The sequence below is a fragment of the Symphodus melops genome (genome assembly GCF_947650265.1).
Source record: "Symphodus melops genome assembly, chromosome: 10".
Taxonomy (NCBI): Eukaryota; Metazoa; Chordata; class Actinopteri; order Labriformes; family Labridae; genus Symphodus; species Symphodus melops.
In genome coordinates this window covers 6,529,046-6,554,719 of record NC_136700.1, presented here as the reverse complement: position 1 = coordinate 6,554,719, position 25,674 = coordinate 6,529,046, and the positions used below count along the sequence as shown (strand labels likewise).

General features: G+C 43.3%; 1 protein-coding gene across 7 annotated transcripts in view; it reads left to right on the top strand.

Annotated features, from left to right (window-relative positions):
* Positions 1-24,934, top strand: part of synrg (synergin, gamma) — a 33,988-nt gene extending 9,054 nt beyond the window's left edge. For 2 of the 7 annotated variants that reach the window (XM_079353482.1, XM_079353480.1), the window contains 15 exons: positions 2,406-2,483; positions 2,663-2,859; positions 3,776-4,030; positions 4,109-4,248; positions 5,635-5,759; positions 6,347-6,409; positions 7,584-8,543; positions 14,179-14,730; positions 15,864-16,027; positions 16,174-16,227; positions 16,527-16,623; positions 16,884-17,032; positions 18,268-18,378; positions 18,543-18,581; positions 23,877-24,934. In XM_079353482.1, the coding sequence (XP_079209608.1) occupies positions 2,406-2,483; positions 2,663-2,859; positions 3,776-4,030; positions 4,109-4,248; positions 5,635-5,759; positions 6,347-6,409; positions 7,584-8,543; positions 14,179-14,730; positions 15,864-16,027; positions 16,174-16,227; positions 16,527-16,623; positions 16,884-17,032; positions 18,268-18,378; positions 18,543-18,581; positions 23,877-24,008 (3,116 nt within the window). In that variant the 3' untranslated portion in view covers positions 24,009-24,934. Of the gene's footprint in view, positions 1-927; positions 1,207-2,402; positions 2,484-2,662; positions 2,860-3,775; positions 4,031-4,108; positions 4,249-5,634; positions 5,760-6,346; positions 6,410-7,583; positions 8,544-14,178; positions 14,731-15,863; positions 16,028-16,173; positions 16,228-16,526; positions 16,624-16,883; positions 17,033-18,267; positions 18,379-18,542; positions 18,582-23,876 lie in introns of all 7 variants that reach the window. The other 5 variants (XM_079353481.1, XM_079353479.1, XM_079353477.1 and 2 more) reach the window with 4 other exon arrangements.
* Positions 24,935-25,674: the final 740 nt, after the last annotated feature.

Genomic DNA, 25,674 nt, shown 5'->3' with positions numbered 1-25,674 from the left:
AACTTTTTGCCACAGTAATTGTATCCATTAAGTTTGGTATTTACTAGACCTGCAAGATTTGAAAGAAATATGGGACGATAGATAACAGCGTTTACTATCACGACAACATGAGAATCGGCAAAAATGAAAGAGTGCACATTGCACATTGCGTCACAGCGTTTATCTCGAGCTGCTGTCAGTCCAAAAAGCCTCCATCACTGAATGTGCACCATTTAGAGCTGAGAGCTCACGTGAGTTTCCTCTGACTGCATCTGAAAGCACGGCTGTTAAATCAAGTCGTCGATCCGACAGTAGAAATGAACACAGGCTGAGTTCTCATGTATTGGAATCAAATTCAGACTTTTGCAATATGTTCGGTTCTTAGAATACTCTGGTCAAGATAACAATGGTGTTGCGAGTCATCGGGCCGTCCTAGTATTTCTACTTCATTCATACGTGGCAGGAAACATCGTTTGATTTGACTTTTGTTGACTCAGTAAGAAGATACAGCTTGAAATAAAACTTAAAAAATCTCATCAATAAATGTTTACAATAAGAATAGATTGAGTCCAGAAGTTAAAACTTAAATATCACATGTGACCTGAGTCTGTGCGGACAGCTGGCTCTGTCTGACCACAGAACACCTGACCCTGCTGACTCTGGAGCATGCGTCATTCAATGTGTTCACGGAGCACTGGAAGCCCTGGGTGGTGACTCCCTTTGAGGTTTGAGCGTCTCATGAGCACCAAAGCATCAGTAACACTTGAATTAAACGGCAGTTTAGCGTGGTGTTTTCTGCAGTTAAAGAAAGAAAACTTGAAAGAGAATTTGACTGTGAATGACTTCGAGTTGATATCCCCTTAAATATGACAACAGCAGAAACATTGCTGCTGAAACTGCTGTGTCGAGTTTGTCACCCAGAAATGATCCCTCATTCATTTCCTCTAGGCCCGTCTCTGGAAGAGAAGCTTTTCTCCTCATGCGATCTCACTGCTGGTAAGACGGCCCACGTTAGCTTTAAGTCCAAGCAGAGTTTGGCTGACATGGGTCCGAGAGCCAAAGTCTCGACCCAGTTTCAGTCCAGCACTAAATCCAGGAACTGGGCTGAAGCCCCCAAGGACTTGAGTTCTGTCTTCGTCTCAGAAAAAGTACCTGAGGCTCCGGTGTCAGCACCCAGCGTCCCCCCACCGGCTGCTGACTCATCGCCTCACAGCAATAGTGACAGTGGTGAGAGAAGTGAATGTTTACTCGACTTCATAGCTTTTCTTCTCTCCCTGGCTTTGCTGAAGGATTACCACGCAATCAAGGCAGTCTCCTCTTTCTGTCTACATTTTTGAACTCTCTCTTTCTTACTCTATCAAATGAATCAGTTACTTTTTCCTGTGGCTTCATTTCGTCTCTACTTTTGGGTCTCAGCTGGTTTGTACCTGATTCCAGACCAGGCTTTAAACTTTTTGAAGCTCTTGTTGTTGTTGATCAAATCCTGCTGACATTTTCTCCGCCTTTGACATTATTACAGAGCGTGCTGTCTCCAAGGTTTCCCTCCCTGGTGTCTTTACATCGTCTCCTCAGACTAGTCTCTGCTCTTCTTTCTGCCTGCTTCGTCTCTTTGTCACTTCAGGCTAAATCTCACGAGAGGAGCCCTCTCGTGTTGGCGCTCTGTGCACACATGGTAGAAATGGACTGTTATACCTGCTGACTCAATAAGCTTCCATCTGTTCCCTCGCTATGTAACACCCTCTCATAACAAGCTCTGGCGCATGCTGACTGCTCTGGTTTAACAGGGATGTGCATGGATGGACAGTGGCCACCTGGGCCCAAATAATCCGAGGCTCATTGTGCATGCCACCGGGCTTCTCCCATGTGCTGTCATGTGTTTGTCTTTGTCCATGTCATGCGTGTCATCAAGGGGAATATAAAACTCATCATGGAGTCAGAGGGAGGATTTTTAATATAATTAATGAAGTTGCCCTAGACAGATGGGAGGGAATATTATCTGCAAAGTGGCTGCTTGTACAAACAGACGCCTTGCAGACAGAGTGTTAATAAGGTAGAATAATCTATAGCTTCTTCTTCCTGAAACAAGTGGAAGCCTTTATGACTTTTATTTGTATATATATATATATATATATATATATATATATATATATATATATATATAAAGGCAGTCTCGACTGTCTCGTCTATAAAAGCTTGAAAATGTCTCACAGACTAATTTATGGGTGTCTGACGTGGCAACACGCTTGTGATTCTCTGCAGGAGTGAGGTTGTATCTGCAGCAAGCCTCTTGGACATCAGGTGTATGTTTTTTGTGGAGTTGGATACCAGCAGGGCTCAGCTGCCAAGAGGCTTGGCAAATCATAAGCCTGAACCAGGCTTTTCGCTAGAAGCACTAACTGTGTGTGTTTGTCTGCCTCTGGCAGCAGGTGTTGGCGTGTATCCACAACAAGAGCACATCCAGCCATTGCTGCCTGCCTGGCTTTACAACGACAGCCTCGTCCCAGGTAAACATTTAGACACCGACACATCCAGCGCCGTGTTTCAGATATTCCTAATGACCATTAAACTCTGTTAAACTCTTACAAACTACACGAACAGTCCCCTGTTTAATTAGGATGTTAGTTGTTTACATCTCATTTTGTAGCAAACATAATTGTGTGTCTTGCTGTTTCCCTGTCTTTAGAAATGTTCAAGAAGGTTCTTGAATTCACCATGACCCCGGCAGGAATAGACACAGCCAAGCTCTACCCCATCCTGATGTCATCAGGTCTACCCAGGGAAGCTCTGGGGCAAATCTGGGCAACCGCCAACCGCACAACACCTGGCATGCTGACCAAGGAGGAGCTGTACACTGTTCTGGCGCTAATTGGTGTGGCCCAGGTAAACACCAGAGTCAAGATAAATTATCCACTTAGAGCGACTTCACTAATCATCCCTCCTGGCTACAAACCCTTCGCTGAAATCAGACAGCCTGAGCTAGAAATAGAGAGAAAGAGGCCGTGCTGTGAATCAGCCCGAGGCTCGTGAAGCATTGTAAGTCGCATATATGTCTGAGTCCCCATCAACCGAGTTAGGCAGGAGGCTGCTTATCATCCTTAGCCCAAGCCTGTCACCACCTCCCCCATGTCTGGGAGGATGCAAATCTGCAGGCAGCTCACGAAGTACAGCATGCCTCTGCCTCCCCACAAAGAATAAGAAGATAACTCCGGTGATGTAAATCTGCAGGAGCCTTAAAATGCAAAAACAACGAGTTACATTCTCAAGTGAGAGGGAAAAAGGTCTCAGTCTGCCTGTGACGTCCGTTCAAAGGGAACTTGTCTGTTGAATAATTTATAAGTAAACATCAGTCTTTCTTTTCTTAGTACACTGAATACATGATGGCATCAAATGAAAAAGTATAGAGTATAGCTATAACCTTTTATACAAGAACCAACTATGTGTTTTTGTCTCTTTTACATCCCCTTGTCTGTAGCTTCCAGCTCCGCTGAGTCACCATTGACTGCATTTTTAGAAGCTCCAGCTGTTATTTTTCCCACACATGCATTCCTTAAAACATCTACATCATTTAACAGTAGAAGGTCATTGTTGTGTCGCACTTTTTAAGCGGCAGATCAAAAGTGTTTGCTGGTGATTATTCCAGCAGCAGGATATAAGAGAATAAGTGACACAGAGATGTAGTCCAGAGAAAACAGTGAGACGTTGGATGCAGTTGTTATACTGTTGTTGTCGTTGAGATCCGTTCGTCGCTTTGAGTGACGAACGGTGAATAAAATCAATCTGTTTCCCATTGTTTCAGAGTGGCCTCCCTGCAATGAATGTTGAAATCCTCAGTCAGTTCCCTTCTGCCCCCGTGCCCAACCTGCCGGCCCTGGCTATGGCCATGGCCTCTCACATGCCCCCTCAGCACCAGCAGCCCATGATGACCCAGCCTCCGGTCTCCATGGCAATTCCCACACAAGCACCACCACCACCAGTCATGGCCATGACACCCGCAGCCCCGGTTCAAGCCCCAACAAACACCAACTTCATTGCCAGTTTCCCCCCAGCACAGGTAACAAGCCCACACCTTGAGTTCTTTGTCTTCCTGTCGGGGATTCAGATCTCACTCACTAACATGTCATTGGCTTAGGTCAACAAAACAGAGGAGGACGACTTCCAGGACTTTCAGGAGGCCCCGAAGGCAGGAGCAGGAGAGCCGGTCTTCACTGAATTCAAAGGGGATTCAGGTGGAAACTTCCCCACAAGCATCGCGCCTCAGCACCAAAACAGGTACAGAGCAGCAGAAATGCTGAACAGGCAGAAACATGTTCTTTTCTTTTAACTTGAACAGAGCAAAATTTGAAATCCTAGCTTGGATAATTAGTGTGGTCTTAGAATGCAGGAAGTTGTACTTGATTTTCTCTCTGGCTTTCAACCGTCTTTATGCCTCATTATTTTGTCTGCTTTTGCCCTCTCACTAGTTCCCCCTTTCTAAGGAAATGTTGGCAGTGACGTCTTACATTCAGCCTGTGTTGGTTATTTATAGCCGAGTTAGTCTGCATCGTACTGGTGTCTGTCATTTTCTGTCTTGGACACCAAAGAGTCAGACTCTTTGTCTTAATATCTCAGAATAACCTCCCCTGAATAATAATGAGCGGGGGGCACCTCTTAATGAATTCTGTTCAATGGTCAGTTGATAAGCGTATTTCTTTATATTACTTTTAATTCCCGTATGGAGAGAACATCTTTTCAGCGAGAGGAAGCTGAAAGGCAATTATCCCGGTGAAAGACAAAGAGAAAGACGAACCGACATATCTCACATCTCAGAGGCAACTTTAAATAATTACTTCCATCAATTCCTCCCATGAGAACATCCACTCCTGACTGTTTCAGCGTGTCACACAAACACAGTCAGAGATCTTTGTCTAATTAAATAAGAGGCTGTGAAGCTCATGTTGGGCTGCCAGCTTGAATTGGCAGGAAAAACGAAGTCAGATGACAGAGAAAGAAAAGAGCTTTGAGGAAAGCTCACTCCAAAGTCAGCTTGATGATTTCCGGCAGTGCTTGACTCTAGTAAGTCATCAGATCAGCTACTTCTGCCTTATAAAGACTTTCAATCATGTTCAGCCTAAGTGGAGCAATTTGAGCACATCATTTGATTTCTCATGATGCATTACATACTTAGGGTTGTTATAGGGTTGACATACCTACTGCCACCAGCTAAAGCTAACAAAAAGCTACATTTTTACTTATTCTAATGTATTGATGCGTCGTGGTGGATTAATTTGATTAATGTGCTCACTTTTTTATTGGCTTGGACCGGTTACTTCTAAAAGTGTTGATGGTGATTACCTGGCAACATATCCCGTAATGTGGGCCTTTTGTAAAGCTTGTTTCATATTGTTGTTTACTCTCTTTACATTCTTTTGCTACGCTAAGCTAAGTCATTAATCTGGATCTGGATCTGGATGTAAGCCTAACTCTGGTGCAATGCATCAAATGGTCACATTTATGTTTATTGTTGCACATTGTCCCTCACAAATAAAGTTGGATCTTTATGTTTATGTTGTATTTTATAAGCAGACGTTGGATTGCTGTCCAGTGTCACCCTGTTTGTTCCTTCAAGTCAATTCGTAACAGAAAAACATTTCAACATGCGTCTTTGTGTCCCTGTAGCGCTCCTGCCATGCTGACTCCCGTCTCTGGTTCTTCATCCGCCTCTGTCACGTCCTCTGATAAGTACGCTGTGTTTAAGCAGCTGTCTGTGGATCAGCCTGCAGAGCCCGCTCCTCCTGCGTCAGGTACCCTCTCCACCTCACACCACGTGCACAATTTGTTAGGAGCATGTTCTGCTCTCCATGAATTGCTCCAAGCAAGTAAAATCCTCTGAAGAAACGATAGCAAAAGTAGGTTATGGAGGGGAAAAAATGTAATCTTCACCACTCCAGCTCCTTTGGCTTTCACACATTTCAGCCATGACACAGCAGAGGAACTGTGCAACAAAGTTTTATCCTTCTTTTGATCGATGTAATTTAACTTAGTTTCTAACCTTATTTTAAACCCTGGAGTCATTCTCAAGTCAGGTTTTCATGCAGCTTCAACGAGGGCACTTCCAGGTTTCCGAGAATGTTTCAAAGTTATTAAAAACTTCTTTCATAGTCGCTGGTGCCTTTGTTTTACTGCTGCAACTCATGTAGATATGACGGTGATGTCTGGATACACAAATCTAAAAAAATCACCTGCAAATCAGAATGAATGCTGAGTGTCTGTCTTTTAAAATCTGATTTGCCTGCAGTCTGAACAAAGCTGCAGAGAGAACACATGTTTTTTCTGTATTTTCTGCTCATACTAAAGTCATTCTTTTTTCTTTTTTCTTTCTTTAATCCAGAGGCCGGAGACAAATACAGTGTGTTCAGACAACTTGAGCAACCTGCTGACAAGAAACCAGTCGGTAAGAAACTCTGCAAGCCCTTTTTTTTTTTTTTTTTTTACACATATAAGTCATGCACACACATTGCACATGTGAAGCAGCAGATCTATTGTTTCTGTTCAAACCTTAGATTTCTTTGTTAAGCAAAAAACACAACAGCTTATGCTCTAAGTTGGTCCCTGCAGGCAGGTTGCTAAAGGACCTTATAGAACAACCTCACGTCCTCCTTAGAGAGCACATCTCTTGTCAGGACGAGATTCCCTCTTATTAAACATTGTCTTGTATTTGAAACTCTCAGGTCATTGCAATACAATATTTCCGTCTTTGCGCTGTATCTTGTTTGGTAAGCCCTCACATTGTGTATATCCGTGTGTTTGCCGTCCCTGTTTCATTAGAACAGTTTCCGACGGGGACCGCTCTCACAACTCCAGTAAGTCGTGCTTTTGCGGTGACCTTTCCTTGGCATTGTCAGGCTCCGTCTCCTTAATGAGCCCATTAGTTATCTCTTTTCCTCCGCGTACACCGACAGTGTGAACACATTCTGTGTTTCAGTCCCTGCATATATTATACCATATATCAGTGGATTAACAACCAGATGAAACTAAAGAAGGCCTTTTTACTTTTCTGTCTTGTTTCTTTTTTCTTTTTTTCCCCAAGTGGAGTAGTCCAACATTTTTGAGTCTGTAGAGTATTCTCAACTACACCACTGTTAGTGCCACATGCACATGTATTCTTTTACAAAACAGCTTACCGGTAATTTAAACATAATTCAGAAATCTGAATTTTTTTTTAGCTGATATGGCATGAGAAACATGTTGGCTACGACCTCACTGGGAGACTCTTTCATTCTGAAAGTCGAGGCGCTTTCAGGCATGAAGACACAAAATGACTTGATGGACTTTTTTTTTTTTCAATCATGTTCAATCATGTTCTATTTAACTTTGAAGAAGTCCATGCATGGAAGTGGAGATTTATGTGTTTTGTGATGATGAAGCTTTTTTTGTGCAGTGATGTGTGCTCTTCTTTGGACACTACCCAAAAGTTTGTTGTTTCATTGGGAACCTAATCTATCAGTGTCTTTCCTTGTAGGACTGAAATAGGCCGACGCTTTATTGTCTCATGTCATGTTTCTCATCATGTCTCTGCCATGTTTGATATTTCTTAATGATCTCATATTGCTCTCTTTGGTTTGCAGGGGAAGGCTTTGCAGATTTCAAGTCTGTCAGCGCTGATGACGGCTTCACAGACTTTAAAACCGCCGACAGCGTCTCTCCACTAGACCCCTCAGAACAGTCCAAGATCTTTCAACCTGCCTTTCCTCCTGCTTTCCCAACCTCTCAGTCTCTACAACAGCTTCCACAGCAGCAGCCAGCAGTTTCTCTATCTCAGCCCAAAAATCCTCTAAATATGGCCGACCTGGACCTTTTCTCTTCCATAGCTCCGTCTGTTCCCGCCTCCTCTGAGGCAAAACCCACCACATTCCCCTCGGTGTCTGTGCCCCCCTCCCTGGTTCTTCTGCCGGGTGGAGCAAAGCCTCAAGGGGGAGGAGCAGACGATTTCGGTGACTTTACCCTCTTCGGCTCCTCCTCTGACGCTGCTCAGGCTCCAGCAGCAGCAGGAGGAGCTGTGGCTGTCCCTCAGGATGACTTTGCGGACTTCATGGCGTTTGGCAGTTCTGGTGGGGAGCCTAAAGGGGAAAGCAGTGCAGGGGTCCAAGGGGAGAGCTCAACTCAGCCGCGGCCTCAACAGAGCTCAGACAAGTACGATGTATTCAAGCAGCTGTCTCTGGAGGGGGGTCTGGCCTACGACGACACTAAAGAGAGCGGAGGAGGATCCTTTTCTTCTCTTAGGAGCGATACTGATGACTTTGCCGACTTTCAGTCCTCGAAGTTCTGCACGGCGCTCGGGGCTTCAGAAAAGACTCTCGTGGACAAGGTGTCTGCTTTCAAACAGGGCAAAGAGGACTCTGCCTCCGTAAAGTCCCTGGACCTCCCGTCTATCGGGGGGAGCAGTGTAGGAAAGGACGACTCCGAGGACGCTCTCTCGGTGCAGCTGGACATGAAGCTGTCGGACATGGGCGGAGACCTGAAGCACGTGATGTCAGACAGCTCTCTGGATTTGCCGGGTCTCTCAGCCCACCAGCCCCCCGCTACAGGTGAGGAACTAGTGCGATTGCTCTGGTGAGGGGGCCCCCAACCCCCCCACCCTGTCCATTCCAACACAGTATTGATTTCAGGGCCAGAAGGGGCCTCACATCCTCAGTGTCCAAGCTGACCACCAAACGAGGGTTCAAAGGTCAAGGTCCTTATTGAATTGAATAATCTCAAACACTGCAGACAGACACTGTATGAATAACATATCAGATTAGACCCATCTCAACTTCCATTCTACATTTCATTATTCATATCATCTTATTTATTTATGTATTTATTCATATCATTTATTCCTTCCCTTCCTTTTTCATGGCCATATTTCTCCAACTCCCCACCGTCATACAAAATGATTCTAAAGACAGAGAGGTCTATCCCTTATCTCTGTTCACCTACAAATGATGTCGTGCTTAGAGGGACTCGAATCAGCTTTGTGAGGTTGACTTCCGTCAGTGTAGCTTTTGTCTCCACGGGCATGAATGTGTTTGTGTTTTTGTTGTTGACATGGCGCGTCGTTGAACACAAAACCAAACGGACTGAATTGAAAGACGAGTACAGAGGCCTGCAGTGCAAAGTGAGTTCAGCGCACGAGCTTAAGCATATCTTTCTGTTCTCTGGCTTCACAAACAGAGGAGATCACTCTGTGCTTATAATCAACCTGGTGGGTAAACTAAGGGTTACTGTCTGCAGCACAGATGTAGAGTATTAATCGTATCTCTTACAATCATATTTGCTATGTGAGAAATCATACGGCAAAGACAAAGAGATCTGATTGGTCTATAGGCGGAGTTTCAAACACATTGAGCTCTTATCTGCTCTGGAGCATGTTAGGGGTTCAGCATGGCAATCTGCCCCTGCATGAGCCGAACGACTTTGTCGAACTCCAAATCCAGAGTTAACGCCGAAGTTTCCTCGCTCAGGAAAAATCCTGCTTGGTGCCTCCGGAGGAGTGTTCCAGTTTGGTCGTCTTGTTTATCACAGGTTATTGCACAATAGCACGTTAAACAAAGGCACAATCTCTTAGCGGTGTTTTAAGCTTTTAAAGTCCGGCCTTTTGGTTTGTCAGTATGTAATTCTATCTTTTTGTTCAGCTGAAAAGGAATCCACATGTAGGACAGCTGTTTGAATATGAAATCACAAAGCAGTTGAGGTGTTTGAACACGTCAGAGATGGATGTATCGTCAGGTGTGTGAATGTGTTGTGTTAACCTGCACTAACTCAAGTCTCGCCATGCAGTATTATTTTCAAGAACGTCCATCAGATTATGAGATTTTTCTCTCAAAGCATCTCGCTTTGCCTCCCCTACCTCGCTCCCGTACTGCTGACGGAATCTGGATTTTACCTTTTTGTCAGATGATAAAACAGTGAAGTTGTGTAACTGATGCGTTAATTTGTAATTACATCATTAACAACTGTGTTGATGAACAATGAACTGTTTACACCATAATCAAAGGACAAAGGGCAGACTTGTTCTACTCTCCAGTATGAAGTTAGAATATGTCTCAAACACTGAAACACATATAGAGATGTCAGCTTTAGCCCTGGGAGATATTTTTAGATAGACAGTTACACAGATGTACTTTATTGATTCCAAACTGGGAAAATTGTTGTAACTGTTATGAATCAGATTTTGAACAAAGACTTTTTAAAGACTATATTTGACAGATACAAACTAATGATTGTTGCGCTCGTCATTGATTTATTTATTGAAAGTAAATGGCCCCTCTGTATTAATACAGGAACGCCCCCCCCCCGTCAGCGCTCCCTCTCCTCCCCTCTCGTGTGCTCATCCTTTATTCATCGAGCGTCTCACCCTCATGTCATGGCTCATGTTACACATGAAACATTCAAGACTGATTCTGAGTATAACCTGAGACAGACATCTACATGTTGCCAGGTGAAAGCTTTGCACCTGAAATATCTGATCTTTTCACGTCTGATGATTTTCCAGCTGGTTGAAGCTGTTTGATGGTTTTCCTGCTCCGCTCACTTTGGACTGTTTTTGTTCTGATCAGTCCAGTTTCCAATTGAACTAGCAAGTAAGCTTTACGGCGGAGTGAAACACTGCAGAGCCCAGGTTGGTCAGAGGGTAATCTGATAGCATGCACATTTTTAAAAGTGAGTTTCTCTTTTAGAATCAGAAAACAATGACTATCACGATATGATTCTTCGTCCTTCTTCCATCCGTTCATGGATGGTTACTCAGTGATTCAATCAAAAGAAATGTCTTGTGCGCACAAGTTATTATCTTAATATCAATAAAGCTTTTTTTTTTTTTATTGCACACATGATAATAACTTGTGCATACAAGATTTTTCTTTTTCCTTTTTGAGACTTAAGCAGCTCCTTAAAAATGTAAAGGAGCGCACACATTTCTGAAAATCATCAGACATGCTTTATGTCACAGGTGAAAGAGACAACTTTAAGTACCTGCCTGTGTTTGAGTAGCAGCCTAGTGCTCTGTGCACCAGAAAACAAAGTAGTGTAGGTACCTGTGGAAAGCAGAGAAACATTCAAAGTCTTCACCTGACAACACTGACATGCTGTCACTCATGCATCAAACTCGGCATGGAGAGAAACATTTCAACGAATCCGTTAATTAATCACCCGACAACATGAACGCAACATCATTTCATCCAAGGAATAGTTGATTCCAAAAGCATCAACGTAAACATCCATTGCCTTATTTCAGTTTGTGTACAGTGGGGACAGACGTGTGGCTCCTCTGGACTGACTGAGTGATGTGTTCAAACCCTCAGTCCGTGGAGCTGCAGCGTAACAGCGCCCACATTCACATAGAATACATTCCTCCAAAGGTTCCTTCTGCTGCTAAAACAGCCGCTTCACATTTCTCCTCAAATTGTATCTTTCTCATGTTCTTGGAGAGCTCTGGGACTCACCTGTCGGTAACGTGTAGCAGGCCGAGCAATCCCATCAGGCTTTGCACTGTGTTTCTGTAAACTTAAAGAGACAGTATTTCTTTCCTAAAGTTCCTTTTGAGTGTTTGAGCACAAAAAGGAATCTGATTTGATGTATTCTTTGTATTTATTCAACCGTTATCTGTGATATCGCAGCATGAACTATCATGTGTGGCTCGACAGACTGGCTCTCTGAGAACATAACGACGTTAGTATTACCCTTCCTGCCTTGCTTTTCGCTGCAGTGTGCCTGCCTTTTCAATTTGTGAAATTGACAAGAACGTTATACAAAACACAGTTTTATGCAGACCAGTGTTGCAAGTTGTTTTTATTGAAGGAACAAATGTATACATGCAGATTTAATAGTGTATTTTTATTACAGGAATATTAGCTACTTAAAGACTACTTGATCTTGATGTGATTCTCCTCCGATGTACTTTAAGTGTAGCCTGCAGTATGAAGTAAGATTACGATGTTAATTCAGTTCTTTTAGGTTCCCATTCCAGACTACACGTTGTTTCCTTGAGTAGTATGGATGTATCTCTGATTTCTAAGGGGATCATTCAGGTGTGTGCACATTAGCCTGCTTTGACAAACAATCACTGTAGCAACAAACAAACAAAAAAGGATACTGTCTCTTTAAATCTGTTTCTGCATCTGTGATTGGATGTAACTGAAGGCCCCGTCTGGGATGTCAGGTGTTAGGGCTGGCCCTCTTTGTTTTTCTGAAACCCTTTGAGTGCTTGAATCGTTGACACGCTCGATTATTTGTGGGAGTGATTGCTCATGGGTAAACGTGGCAGCCTCTTCACTTGTGGCTCGTCACACTCGCTGAAGTGCAGTTTGTACGCAGCCCTTCCCAAACGAGCGCAAAGCGTGGGGATGCTGTACCCATCCCCTCCCTCGTTCAGGTCCTCAAAGGGTTAATGCTTCCTGCCTTGGGCTTTTTTTTCTTTGAATTCTTTCTTTTTCAACCTGGCTTTTCAAAGTGTTCTGTATTCTTTTCCAATATACCTGTTGCTTTCCAACCTGATAGTAAAACAAAGTTTGTCATCTCCCCAGAGTTACTGATTCTAGTCTGTGAATGTGCCTTCTCATTCTGGTTTCTGCTTCTATTTCGTAGGATAATCTTTGTTTTACCTTCTCGCTGTTTTTCTTCTTTTCTCCTGACTCTGCATGCCCTTGTACTCCAAATGACTGAATCCAATTTTACAAGTGTTAGTTTGACAAATCTCTTGTAATGATAGACCTCTTTCACAGTACTTTGTGACCTCTCTCTTTCTCTCTACTCATGTTGTCGTAATAAATATTACTGTTGGTATTGCTGAAATGCGTACCGTCTTATTTTCTCCTTCCTTTCTCCTGAGAAGCTGTAAATAGATCTAATGACACGAAGCACATAGAACTGGGTCCTTGTCAATTTCACAAATTGCTTTTTGTATGTGAGGGTTTTGTCTGGTAAAATAGAAAGGGTTCAATAAGGTGGCGTTGTGTGTTTTTGGGGTGTGTGAGTGAGGGGGACGGCAATTTTATGAATGCTGGGGAGTTTGTGTGAGCTGCGCAGCGCTGTCAGCTCCTGTCCTATTAGTCCAAAAGAAACTGATAAAAGCGTTGTTCTGTCAACAAAACAGGCACAGACTGTAGTGAGAGGAAACATCTTCATTTATATTGTCTAAGCAAAGCCTTTCAGGTTGCTTTTAGTATACAGAGATCAAATCCAATTACTGTCAGAGAAGCTGTCGTGAATGAAAACAGAGTTTTATTAAAGGGACAGAGAAGAAGAATTACCATCCACTAGAAAACTGTTTTCCTCTTCAATTCACCGAGTTTCAGTTCGATTGTAGCAATGAATATTTATTTTCTCTTCTACATGATTCAGCTCCCACATTAAAAAACAAGAAAAATATACAGGTAGTTTCTGTGAGACTGGCTGAATGTCTTGCTAAGGAGCTAGCCTCTGGACTTCATGCGGGGATTCATTAATTAGCTCAAAAAAATCTACTTTGAAAGTCATAAATATTTTTTTAAATCTTAAAACATTAGTTTTTCCTGCCCCTAAGGTTTACGGTGTGTAGAAACTCTGTTGGTGGGGATCAATAATCAGTATGTATGAATCACATCTAAACACTATTGGCCACAAAGCACGGGTAATGTCAGTAAAGTCAGGTCACTTACCCAAAATACCAAAACATCCTGCTTTTTAACATACCTGTTGTTTCATCTTTTCAACATGGAAAAAAACCCAGAAATAAACTACCTGTCTGTGAAATTACAAAAAAATATCCTTAAATGGGAAAAAAAAGGTATTTCCTTTTCTATATAAGAAAACACACACATTGTTCAGAGAGTGAGAGAGGTGCAGCAGAGTGAAGAGGGACGGACAATGTGAGGAGAAATAGTCAAACCGGTGGCTGTACTGTATTTCTATCTAATTAATAATCCTGTTGGTAAACACCGTGTAATACTTCTCCCTTGTGTCAGTGTGGAGGCAGAACTTTAGAGTCCATCAAACCCAGCTGCCTGGCCAGACACCACAAGAGATAAATTAGACAACAGTTCCAGTAATTTATCTGAAGTGATCCTTCAATATTCATAACAGCCCTTATTCTGTCCGAAGCATGTGATCTGTAGATAAGTGGCAGTGTTAATCCATCAGTTCATCATCCAGGCTCCTTTTGTACTGTTTCTAGGAACCACTGGTATGTCTGTGTTGTCATTACAGAGGGAGACGACATGAAATTTGACCCCTTTGGGACGTCGGCCCTCAGCACCTTGTCCAGCTATGACTGGTCAGACCGTGAGGAATGTCTGCCCGGGGAGGTCAGAAAGTCGCAGGACATGGAAGGAGCTTCTCTTCCATCTTTAGCTCCAGCACAGAGAACGGAGTTGACCTTTGGCAGCTCTGAAAACATCACAGGCAGCTCTGCAGCAAAGATCTCCACCGCCTTCCCCGCAGACGACGGCTCCTCGACAGACGACAAGTTCGAAGCCTTTGCTGACTTTGCCCCCAGTGACCACGGAGGTGCCGATGATGGAGACGACTTTGGGGACTTTGCCAGCACAATCTCGGAAAAGTCCGACTCGCCCCCTGCCAGCACAGAGGCGGGCTCTGAGGGAAATCAAGCTGAGGCCTCTGACGAGTTCGGAGCCTTCCAAGGGGACAAGCCCAAGTTTGGCAAGTCTGACTTCCTGAAAGCAAGCGCTCAGCCCAAAGTCAAGTCCAGTGAGGAGATGATCAAGAACGAACTGGCAACATTTGACTTGTCTGTCCAAGGTGAGTTCCTATACCATTCACCTGTTAAATCCAACATATTTTTATTAATCAATGTCAAATCATTCACCCAAGAATTGGACTGACAGACCTTCAGGTGATCACAATAATCATTACTCCAATCTGTTTGACTGAATATACATTTAGAAGACAGCTTTTGATTTTTAGAACCTGAAATGAAGATTTCAATTTCAAGTCTGCCACTTCGTTACTTGCTCTCGGAGCCCTTGGCACTAAAATGGCCCCTCAACAGTGTCCTCAATCATCTTCCCTGATCCTGCCCTCACGTGAGGCCCATCAGATCTGTAATAAAGCTGTCAGACATTAGATGGCAGTGTTGAGATGACAGCCACGCTCTATTGGCAGTGACTCCTGAGAGACGGATTAGAGGAGACCAACAAATCCATGAGCAGAAATGAACCGTATCCACCGAAAAGTAGCTGCTTCTCAAATTGCTTTTTGCCTGCCGTCGTGCTCTGCATATCATCAGTGATCGTTTCAGTGCGCCGCGATAAAAGCCCATTTGACTCCCAGATTCATCTTCTTACGCTGGATTTAATTTGTGTAGAGAAGAAGAGGGCTAACTTGGCTCATCGTCCCCCAGTGGAACAGTAATCCGATCATGGTGGGGATTCTGGTGTTGTTGGGAGGATGACGCATGTCTCTGTGGGGGGTGGAGTATATATGGGGGGGAGGGGGGGTGTGACTACCTGCGTCAGAACAATCCTCTCACACACACACACAAACGCACACACACACACGCACACGCACACGCACGCACACACACACACACACACACACACACGCACTGACTAGAAGCCCCATTGGAATAGTCTGAGGCTTAGCATGTGTTTGTTGTGATACCCTGCCAGGATCTGTCCGTCTGCGAGTCCCTCTGAATTATTCATACCTGCATATTTGTGCATCTGTTTTATACGTTATTAGTGTTTGTCACAAATGAAGTAATTACTCATGCAGTCCATGTCCAGGAGGAGTAATCTGCAACAGAACAGACTTGTAATGATCTTAGACAAACGGATGCATCGATTGACATCCTCATTGTTAGAAGAATAAGTTTGTCTCTTTGCTTCTTGCTGACATCATTCATCGCCCTTCCTCTGCTCTCTCATCCTCAGGCTCCCACAAGCGCAGTCACAGTTTGGGCGACAAAGAGATTGGGCGCTCGCCCCCCTCCCCTGCCCCCGAGCAGCCCTTTAGAGACCGGTCCAACACTTTAAGTGAGAAGCCTGTCCTGCCCGTCATCAGGGACAAGTACAAGGACTTGACTGGGGAAGTGGAGGTGAGGGAGGATGCTGACTTGAACTGCAACACATCTCCGCTCCGTTAATCTCCACATGATCTGATCGGAGGCTACAGAGCAGAGAAATGATCCAATGTTTGCTGCTTTTGCGCCTGTTGTAAATAACGTTGTGCTTGTTTTTGAAGGAGAGTGAGCGCTACGCATACGAGTGGCAGAGGTGTCTGGAAAGCGCTCTGGAGGTTTGTAATTGTTTTTGTTCTGGCTTCAACCCTAGGTGAGGGTGACTTATGAGTGTGACAATACAAATGTACATTAATTTGGATCAACAGAATAGGTGGGAGTTCTTTAGTCCAGTTGTAGCACTTCAAGGACATTTTCCTTATTTTGGACCTTCAGGGGTTACAACAGGCTAACACACCGAAAAGTGAGAAAACACAACAAATATTTTGGACCAAAAAAAAAAAGCAGGAGTTGTAATTGTGATGAATGTACTTGCACGGCATAATGTGTGTGTGTGTGTACGTAATCCCACTTTCAGGTTATCACCAAAGCAAACAACATCCTGAACGGCATCAGCAGCTCCTCTGTCTGCACCGAGGTCATCCAGTCTGCTCAGGGCATGGAGTACCTGCTGGGTGAGAGATCACAAACACACTCAAGCACGCTAACACACAACACTGTACACAAACATGGATTGTTGAAGAACCCTGCGTGTGGCGTTTGCACCCCACTGAAGGACAGGCAGGATAGGATCAGAACGAGCTTTGGTGGTTTGATGGCTTATCTCCACCTGGTCTGACTTATTGTGTTCCTCTGCTTTGAATGAGCTGTGACACGTCTTAAGAGAAGCAATCAAACGTGTTTTTGTAATCGCTGGTCTTTATTTCTCCTCCAGGTGTGGTAGAAGTGTATCGCGTCACGAGGCGCGTGGAACTGGGCATCAAGGCGACGGCCGTGTGCTCTGAGAAGCTCCAACAGCTGCTGAAGGACATCAGCCGCGTGTGGAACAACCTCATGGGCTTCATGTCGCTCGCCAAGCTCGCTGTAAGTCACAGAGCACATGATGGAATTACAGTAAAAGTAATGGAGAGTATCAAATGAAGTAGTGCCCAGGTAGGAAAAAGTTAAGCCACTGTGAGAGATCCTCAAACCTGCATTCTTTACGTCGTCATCTGACACACTTTCTGTTTTTTTTCTATCACTGTGGGGACTTTACTATCACACTTCCTCTGGTTTTAATGTTTAGGTGTTGACTTTTCCTAACACACATTTTCTAGTTTTAGTACCTTTGCAGGGACTGTCATCGACGCTTTCTGGTTTTAATCTAATTGTTTTCTTGTTTTTTTTGACAAGCTTCTTTGTTTTCCTTCTGCTATGAAATCTTGTCCTGACACACACTTTCTGGCTTTCAAGTCAATGAGGGGACTTCTTCTTACTCACCTTTCTGGTGCTTCAAGTCTTTTATGAAGCCGTCATGATGTTGACTTTGCTTATTATGCTCTCATTTAGAGAGACGTAGATGATGAAGCAGGAAACTCGTTAGGGCAAGGACATATGGTCTTTGACAAGTAATTACTAAAAGGGCCAGGCTGACGAAAAGTAAATTAAGATGGCCTTGGTCTGAATGCCAAACTCAAAGCGTCTCCACATCTGACAACGTCTACTCCTGATACACTGTCTCACAAATACATGTATGCAGCTGCTTGGGCTACGTTTTCATTTCATCCAGACACGTTTAAGGAACTTAAATATGCACCAGAATAGAGCATAGGGTTTATTTGCAATAATACAAGCTGCAATAGCATCATGAAATGTTAGTGAATCCAGTATTGTTGGTCCATTAGCTTAAAATCAATGATCTATCGATTTGGTATCTGGAGCCTCTTTGGTAGGCCGTGTGTTCATGTCAACAGGGATGAAAAGGACTCTATAGATTTCTTCATCCAGCTGGTTTCTGGAGCCTGTGAAGTCGAGACAGAGGAGTGAGGACGTCGTCGACAGCAAAACTGCTTTCTACACTGTGGAAGAAGTTACACTGTCTCCTAAGAGAGTTTTTTTTTTTTTTTAATGTGAGAGAGTACGCTTCTGTTTTTAAAGAAAGAAGAACATGCTCATATTGTCTGTTCTTATTCCACGTAGTAAAAGTCAAGTCGAGCATTTATAAAAAGTTGATGATGTTTACTATAAGCAGACTAGTTGTTATTAAAAGAATAGAAATGCTACGTTTTCCCTGCAGCAAGAAATACAATTATTTTCGGTGTGTGTGTTTGTGTGTGCAGCCTGATGAAAGCTCCCTGGATTTCTCCTCCTGTATTCTGAGACACGGCATCAAGAACGCCAAGGAGTTGGCTTGCGGGGTGTGTCTGCTTAATGTTGGCGCTCGCAGCAAGGTTTGTGTTCACACACACACACACACACACACACACACACACACACACGTACACGTACATGTACATGCATCCTGTTTGTGAAAGCATTTTTTACATAAATGTTGTTGTGCTCATCCACAGTGGATAACAATTTGACATTTCTTTGACTTTGAAACGTTTTGCAGAACAAACAAGGGAGCACTATCGGACGTCTGTTTAAACGAGTATGAGACAGTAAACTGTCATCCAAATCTCACTCCACTCTTCCCACTGGGGGCCTTGAGGGGGCCTATTCTTCTTTCTCAGCCGCGCCTGGCGGGGGGGGGCCAAAGTGACAGGTTCCACTGCGTGTCTCTCATCATGTCCGAAAAGACAAACTCACAAAAAGAATCTGAACAGAACCACCCTTCCAACGCGGGTGGATCAATTTCCTGTTTGCTGTTAGACTTGACGATCTTAGCTCCTATCTGTTGAGCTTTTTTTTTATTCTCTCAGACATCCCTTGAATTTTTAATAAAGTCAGGACGTTTACATGCACAGAACTGGACTGCTTGTTCTTGTCCCAGTATATAATCATGGTGGGTGAGTGATTTAACGATAGCAGTATGTCTAACTCAGCTAAGGTAGGCGCTTATATTCCCCCTTTTAGTTTGTCACTATCCGTCCCTTTTTCCACTTAATCATAAGTATAGGAATATAAATAATAAGTGAGAGAGGAGAGCTGTCACTGTGGCCCCTCGGGTGTTTTTTTTTTTTTTTGGTTTCTTTTGCACTCTGGGATTGGTTCTTTGAGGTCACAAACGTCGCCACTTGGTCTTGGAAGGGTTTCATTTTCAGTCCTGTCGCCTCTCTCAGCTCACCACTTTCAACTAACAGCACTTAGTTTTTCTTCTTCTGATAACCGTTCAGTTATTAACTCTGACTGGGGCCCTATGAGTACAATTGCTCTTTGTCCAGCTCCTCGCCTACAAGGGCCGTGATTTTCATCAACGCAGGCCCATTAATGGTGTTCTTGAGGCCCGCTGTTTGGAGGTCAGGACGGTGGCCTTGATTGTTCCTCCTAAGCCCTCTGCTGCTCAGCCAGAGCCAGATGGATGGACTGAGCGAGATATAGCTGACTGAGAGACATCCAGGACGCCAGCAGATGCAGCTTCCACATTTGTCATAAGCAGGCAGTACAGCTGATAATAGACCTGCACATCTCTCCCTCACCTCACACTCGTGTGTTTGCAGAAGCAGGCTGAAAATGAATGCAGCTTTATTTTGTCTCTGTGCCACTAGCATGAGATTAGTAACCCATCTTTTAATTACATTTTTGGCAGAGGCACACTGGTAAGAATGCACAAAAGCCATCCGTTCAGAGCATAATGAAGTGAAAGCACGACTTTGGCCACCACAGACGGCGCTGATTGTTTCATTGTCCTTTAGTGAAGGGCTAATGATTTGTTTTCAAGCTAAGGTACAGAAGGGTGTCGGTGTTAATGTGGCATCGAATAAATGAGAGTCATGCTTGACAGCAGATGAACTCAATCGCTCCATGCTCTGAATTTTAATGTTTGTAAAAAAAAAAAAAATCTTTCAAATTAGTCAACACAAAATGGGGGAGAAAAAAAATAAGTCCACAGAAGTTCTCTCTCATCTTGCTGCTTTTTGGATGAAACATTGTGGGATGCCACAATCCTGTCATCTCTTTTTACCCCGCTTCAGGAGGTGGCGGGTGACCAGCAGCAACTTCTTCAGTCAAAAGCCGAAGCAGTTTGATCAAAACGGACACTTTTCATCGAATGATTCCCGAGCACTTCTCAACCCGAATAACTGTTTGAGCAACCTCAGAGGAAAGCACCAAAAATGATTTTAAAGTAATTTAGCATTTATGGCTTTTTTTTTTTTATAAATGCTGCTTTCTGGAGTGCAGGAGGATTTAGATTGATGGAAGTGTGCAGCGTTTACTAAAAGAAAGCACTGCATCAGGGCTTTGAGATCTTTATATCCAGTTTGTTCTCTCAAACGTTCCATCGCCTCGACATCTTTGCTCGAAAAGATGCGCTGTGGTTGGCCATATCTGTCTCACTTCATTTAGTCCCGGGTTAGCAGGGTATCTCATCATACAGGTTGATAAAGTCAGACACTCCTCACATTACACCGATAAACTGGGAAGTAGTTTGAGAACTGCCAACCTTCCTGTCTGAAACGGTTCAAACCAAAGAACCAAGAACAGAAATGTTGTAAAGAATATTTTTAGCTTCAGATGACATGATGTTCTCAAACTCTGCTCTCTCCATTACTGCAGTGGATCAGAACAAAGTGCACCGGCAGTGAGAGCACAGATGTTTTGGTTGATCACAGATGAAGTTATTCTGTGTGAATGTGAGTTAGTCGGCGTCAGAATCTCAGACTGGTTGTGACACAGTCTGAATGGGACAGTGCTTTGTGTGATGAGATCACTTTACTAAACCTATCAGGGATCCTCTCTCCCTTATAATTTCAATCCGCTTTGAACACCATTACAATCAGTGGAAAAGCACCGTTTGAAGAGAAGTGGTTACACCATTTACTGTGAAACTGCCTTGTTCCTTGTACTGGCGAGTTATTCACAGTTTGCTTGTTTGAAACTTCAGAATCAAATGGAAATAAATGAAAGCGGACGAGTCCTTCAAAGTGAGCTCAGGGCTGATCCCCGCAGTTCTTCTAAGAATCAGTTCACATGCTTTTTACTGACATTACGTCTGAGAAAACCTGCCAAAGAACCAAAGTTTATGATGATTGAGTTTTTGCAAATGAGCAAAGCTAAGTTTGTTTTCCAACCAAAGTTTCTGCTGTTGGAGCTGCTGATGAAGGCAGCTATGCCCAGAAAAAAAGACAGCTGTTCAAAGTGAAATCAAACTTTTGAAATCCATTTCCGATTTGATGACTGGACAGGGAACTCAAGTGACTGAAATCTTCAATCATACCTTTGGAAGATTTTGAAGCAGAAGCTCATGAACACTGTGAATGGAAGTGTGTAGGAGCCCCGAGAGTAATAACTCGACTTCGTTCCTGTTTTAACCCACAAACTGGAGGGGAAAGGGGGCGCTCTGTCGTGGTGACACACAGCTGATCTGAATGTTTTCTTGCTGCTCTTCCTTTGTTTTTTCTCGCTGCTGGGCATTGCATGAACTTGCTGACTCCTCTTGTGCTTACAGGCTCTGACTCAAGACAATGACAGAATGGTAAGGGTAATTACGCATCCTTTATTTCCAAGATCTAAGGAATAGTGCAAAATAGGATTCTAGATACTCACGGTGGGTTTAAATGTTATTCAACCACATGGAGCCCACTTCTGAATCTCTAACCTTTACATTCAAAGGTCAGGTGAATGATTAGAGTCGATGTTTTATCTGAACAGCCACAGCTTGAAAGCATGACTTCTCTTCTTCTTGTTTCAACCTGTCTTGAAGACACACAGTTTCTGTCCTGTCAGAACCAACTAAATGGTCATCTGTTCACGTCCTTACAGGTGAGGTCGAAGGGAAAAGGTTCAGCTTTGAGAGGGAAAGGCACTGCAGTGAAAGCAGCCGCTATTACAGTGCTTCTTTGTGCGATCGCCCTTTTCGTATAGCATCCTCTCCCTCCCAACGTTTTCCCAGCTTTGGCAGCTGTAAGTGCAGGTTTGTGGAGACAAGTAGGCCAGGGCACAAAAAGAGTCCCCGGAGAGGAAATCGATCTGCCTGTGAAACGCGAGCGCGTTCGTAAAAGCAGTGAGTGCAAAACGTGTCATTCAGTTTGTGTAAGAAAGCCCGTCGTCCTGTGAAGCGTCTGTGCTGCAGACTGCATCCGAGCAGGTGGACATGTATCTGACTTCAGTGTTTTGTGTGCAAAGTTGCTACGTGTGTGTTTTATTTATTTGTATGCAGTCGTTGCTTTCCGCATGCGTCTCTCGTCTGCGTGGGAGGCTGTGATTCACTGCACATGACTCATTCCTCTCTACGGCTTCAGCTCCCAGTATCTCACCAGAGATGCAAACTCTTCAACGGCACACCGCACACATTAGCAGCTCCCTGTTGCACACACAGTGCTACAGTCGGAACTACTGAAAATTCGCATCAGCAGCAGTCCAGCGAGGGTCAGATCCCTAAACAGTCCCTAAAGTTTAACATTTGAGGTTTGAAGCAACAGGTCTCGTTTTCTGCTTCAGAGCACGAGGGTCTTTAAATCTGGCAGCAAGACAGTGAGGATGAAAGCTGACCAAATATTAAATATTTGAGTCTCTTAACTCTGAGCAGATCCCTCGCACATTCTTCACATAAATCAGACTACATTTATATGTAAAGACAGCGATGGTAAGTTACATATTTGACTGATGTGAAACAAAATAGTCTTACAGCTTGTCGTATCTCTCTCTGGATGGTTTGGACACTTTTTGTGAGATATCATTCAATGAATTTTTTGTATGATATTCGCCCATTCTCTCCCTCATTTACAATAAAGCTGCAGATGTAGCAGTGCCTGGTCAGAGGCTTTAGACGGTGCCTACAAGAGAGTCCTTGTGCTTGCTTTGTAAGAGGAAGACATGAGAGATGAACATGTCTTAAAGCTCCTGTGAGGAGTTTGTTGCTTGTCATGAAGCAGACTGGTGTCAATACTGATGCTATAAGCTGCGCCAACATCCACACAAAGTTCCTCAATGGGGCGTTTAACACACACACACACACACACACACACACACACACACACACACACACACACACACACACACTATAACTGGATCTGGATTGCATGTAGAATGTTTAAAGAGATGCCAGACCGTTTCATGTGTCTCTTTTTCGTCTCCCTCGATGTCGTGAATGTTTATTTCTTAGAGCACAGTCTCAGAAAAACCGACGAGCCTGTTCGTTCCTCACAAGTCTAAGTGAGAGTTTAAACGTGCCGCCGTATGCTCTGAAATCAATCACAGCAACATTCTTCACAAAACCGCGTTCATGTTTATTTCATGTATTTTCAGAAGAAGTGATCCGCGAGCCGTTCACGTGGTGTGTTTGTGGGCTCATGCATCACTATGTAAATACTGATTTGCACTTTCCAGTTGTACCTATTCGAGGTTGTACATTATTTATGTGCTGTTGAAGTTTTTTTCCGACCGTCTGCATAAGAATTCAAACTATCTTTTATGCAGGCGATTTAAAACAAATGTGACAGTTCAAATCTTCCCATGCAGGTATTTTATGCATGCATTACAGAATCTGTTTTTCTTGCCAGAGGCGGATTTACTCTCCCACAACTTGGCTGCAGCATACAACAGGGTCATGTACACAACAGCTGAGCTGTTTAGCACAGAGCCGATGTCGATCGTATTCTGAATGATGACTTAGGATATTTTTAGTATCAGATTATGAAATCTTGGGACGGGGTGCACTTCCAACATGCTTTAATTCTTCCAATGATCAATCACTGTCGTGTGTTGTCCTTTTGTTCCTGCATATCTGTCGCTCTTCCTCCTGTGTGTTGCGGGTTTGTAATGTTTCAACCTTTCACTCATTCAGGCGTTCAACTCTGAGACGGACAACTTCAAGCTGCTGTATGGAGGCCACCAGTACCACGCCAGCTGTGCCAATTTCTGGATAAACTGCGTGGAGCCCAAACCCCCGGGCCTCATACTACCTGACCTGCTATGAGCTTTGGCCACACTGCCGTGGCAACAGGTGACAGAAAATGGTCAGACAGGTGGACTGACGACTCCCTCGCACTGCACGAGCTCTCACCTTGGACTGTGAGCGAGAGAAGGCTGTTAAAGACACTGGATCCCCTTTGTATTCATTCGCTTTTTATCTGCATTCCCCTCTCTTTGTCACAGTTTTAATGAACTCAACAGCGACTCACACTGAGTTTAAGTTCACATTTGGATGTTTGTTAAAGATTATCACATACATGACATTTACATCATCTGTATATAGCTTACATTCAAATCGATCAATAGTTATGCTTTTAACATGCATTTCACAAGAAAAATGTTAATATATCTAAATATCTGTAAGTGGCTCATATTTATTACATTAGGTGTGCAATATCTGAGACTATACTGGCTGAAGTCTATCATCCTCTAAGTAGAGCATGTGTTTAAGAGGACTTTGATTCTTCATTCTTTTTGTTTCTAGTAAACCAGGTCTGTTGATCAGAAGCCTCTTTCTGTATTCGATTTATATTTGTGGGTCGGGTCTATTCTTTTAAAAATCTTGAACTTCTCCAATCATTCTCACTGAGGCAGGTGTCGACTTTTTAATGAACTGTGTTCACACTCTGCTGTGAATGGTTTTTTTGCACTGTGGAAGAGGTTCCCTTGCCTCTTGGGGTTTTAAAAATTGTGTTTAACTGGGAACAAAAAGTTGAGATTTTTGGGGGATTTGAAGGGAACCATGTAAACGGTTTAGTTCTGTCTTTCTTGGTGTTTTGTGCAACTTGAGCTTAAAGTCCAGAAGAAGATGACTGATTCTGAACTATGACTGCAGCAGCACTTTTTCTATGTGTCAGTGTCCTGCTGTAGAAGTGTCATAAAGACTTACTGTAATGTGAATGTGGTGTAAATAAATATACATACATCTTATTTAAAGTGTCATAGGTTGTTGTATCAGTCTCAATTTAAAGTCACTTATTTAAAAAAAAAAACTTGCATGCAGTAATATTGAAATAATTAGTAAAGATCAATCTCATGTGTATCTATGCAATTGATTAGTTTGCATGGTAATATAACAACGCTGATTCTTTTTTTATTTAAAACATCTCTCTGCAAAAAGAACAGAAGTGTCAGTGTCAGTAGTTACCTTCAGTCACAACATGGTTTCTGTCGTTCCTTCGAAAAGGAAAGGGACTTGGAGTTACCATAGACAACATGATGTTGCCTCTAATTATAGGAATCAATGTTAAGAGAATGAACTCTTTGGGATGTGCCATTATCTCAGAATGTAGAGTAACAAAGATGGCTCTGTCCTCTTCCTGTGGTTTAGAGAACTGCTGCCAACTAAAACTGCGAAAAAGGAAATAGTGGGAATCTAATAATTACTCATCCTCAAATATTTAAAAAAAAAGACTGGACAAGTTATTTCTGGTTGTTCACAAAACCAAAATTCAGTTCTGTCTTCAAACTTTTTAGTGGTTGAAAACAGATTTTTTTTTTTTTAAACATCCAAAGTTTTGAAGACTTTCCTTGTGACGTTGCAGAGACAAAACAAACCTTTGTGGGGAACTTTGTATTCAAAAGGAATATTGTGTAAAACAGAGAAACTACAGTCGCCCTGTAGGTCAACTGTCTAAATATTTCGCCTCCCGTTGTCCTTTTACTCCAAA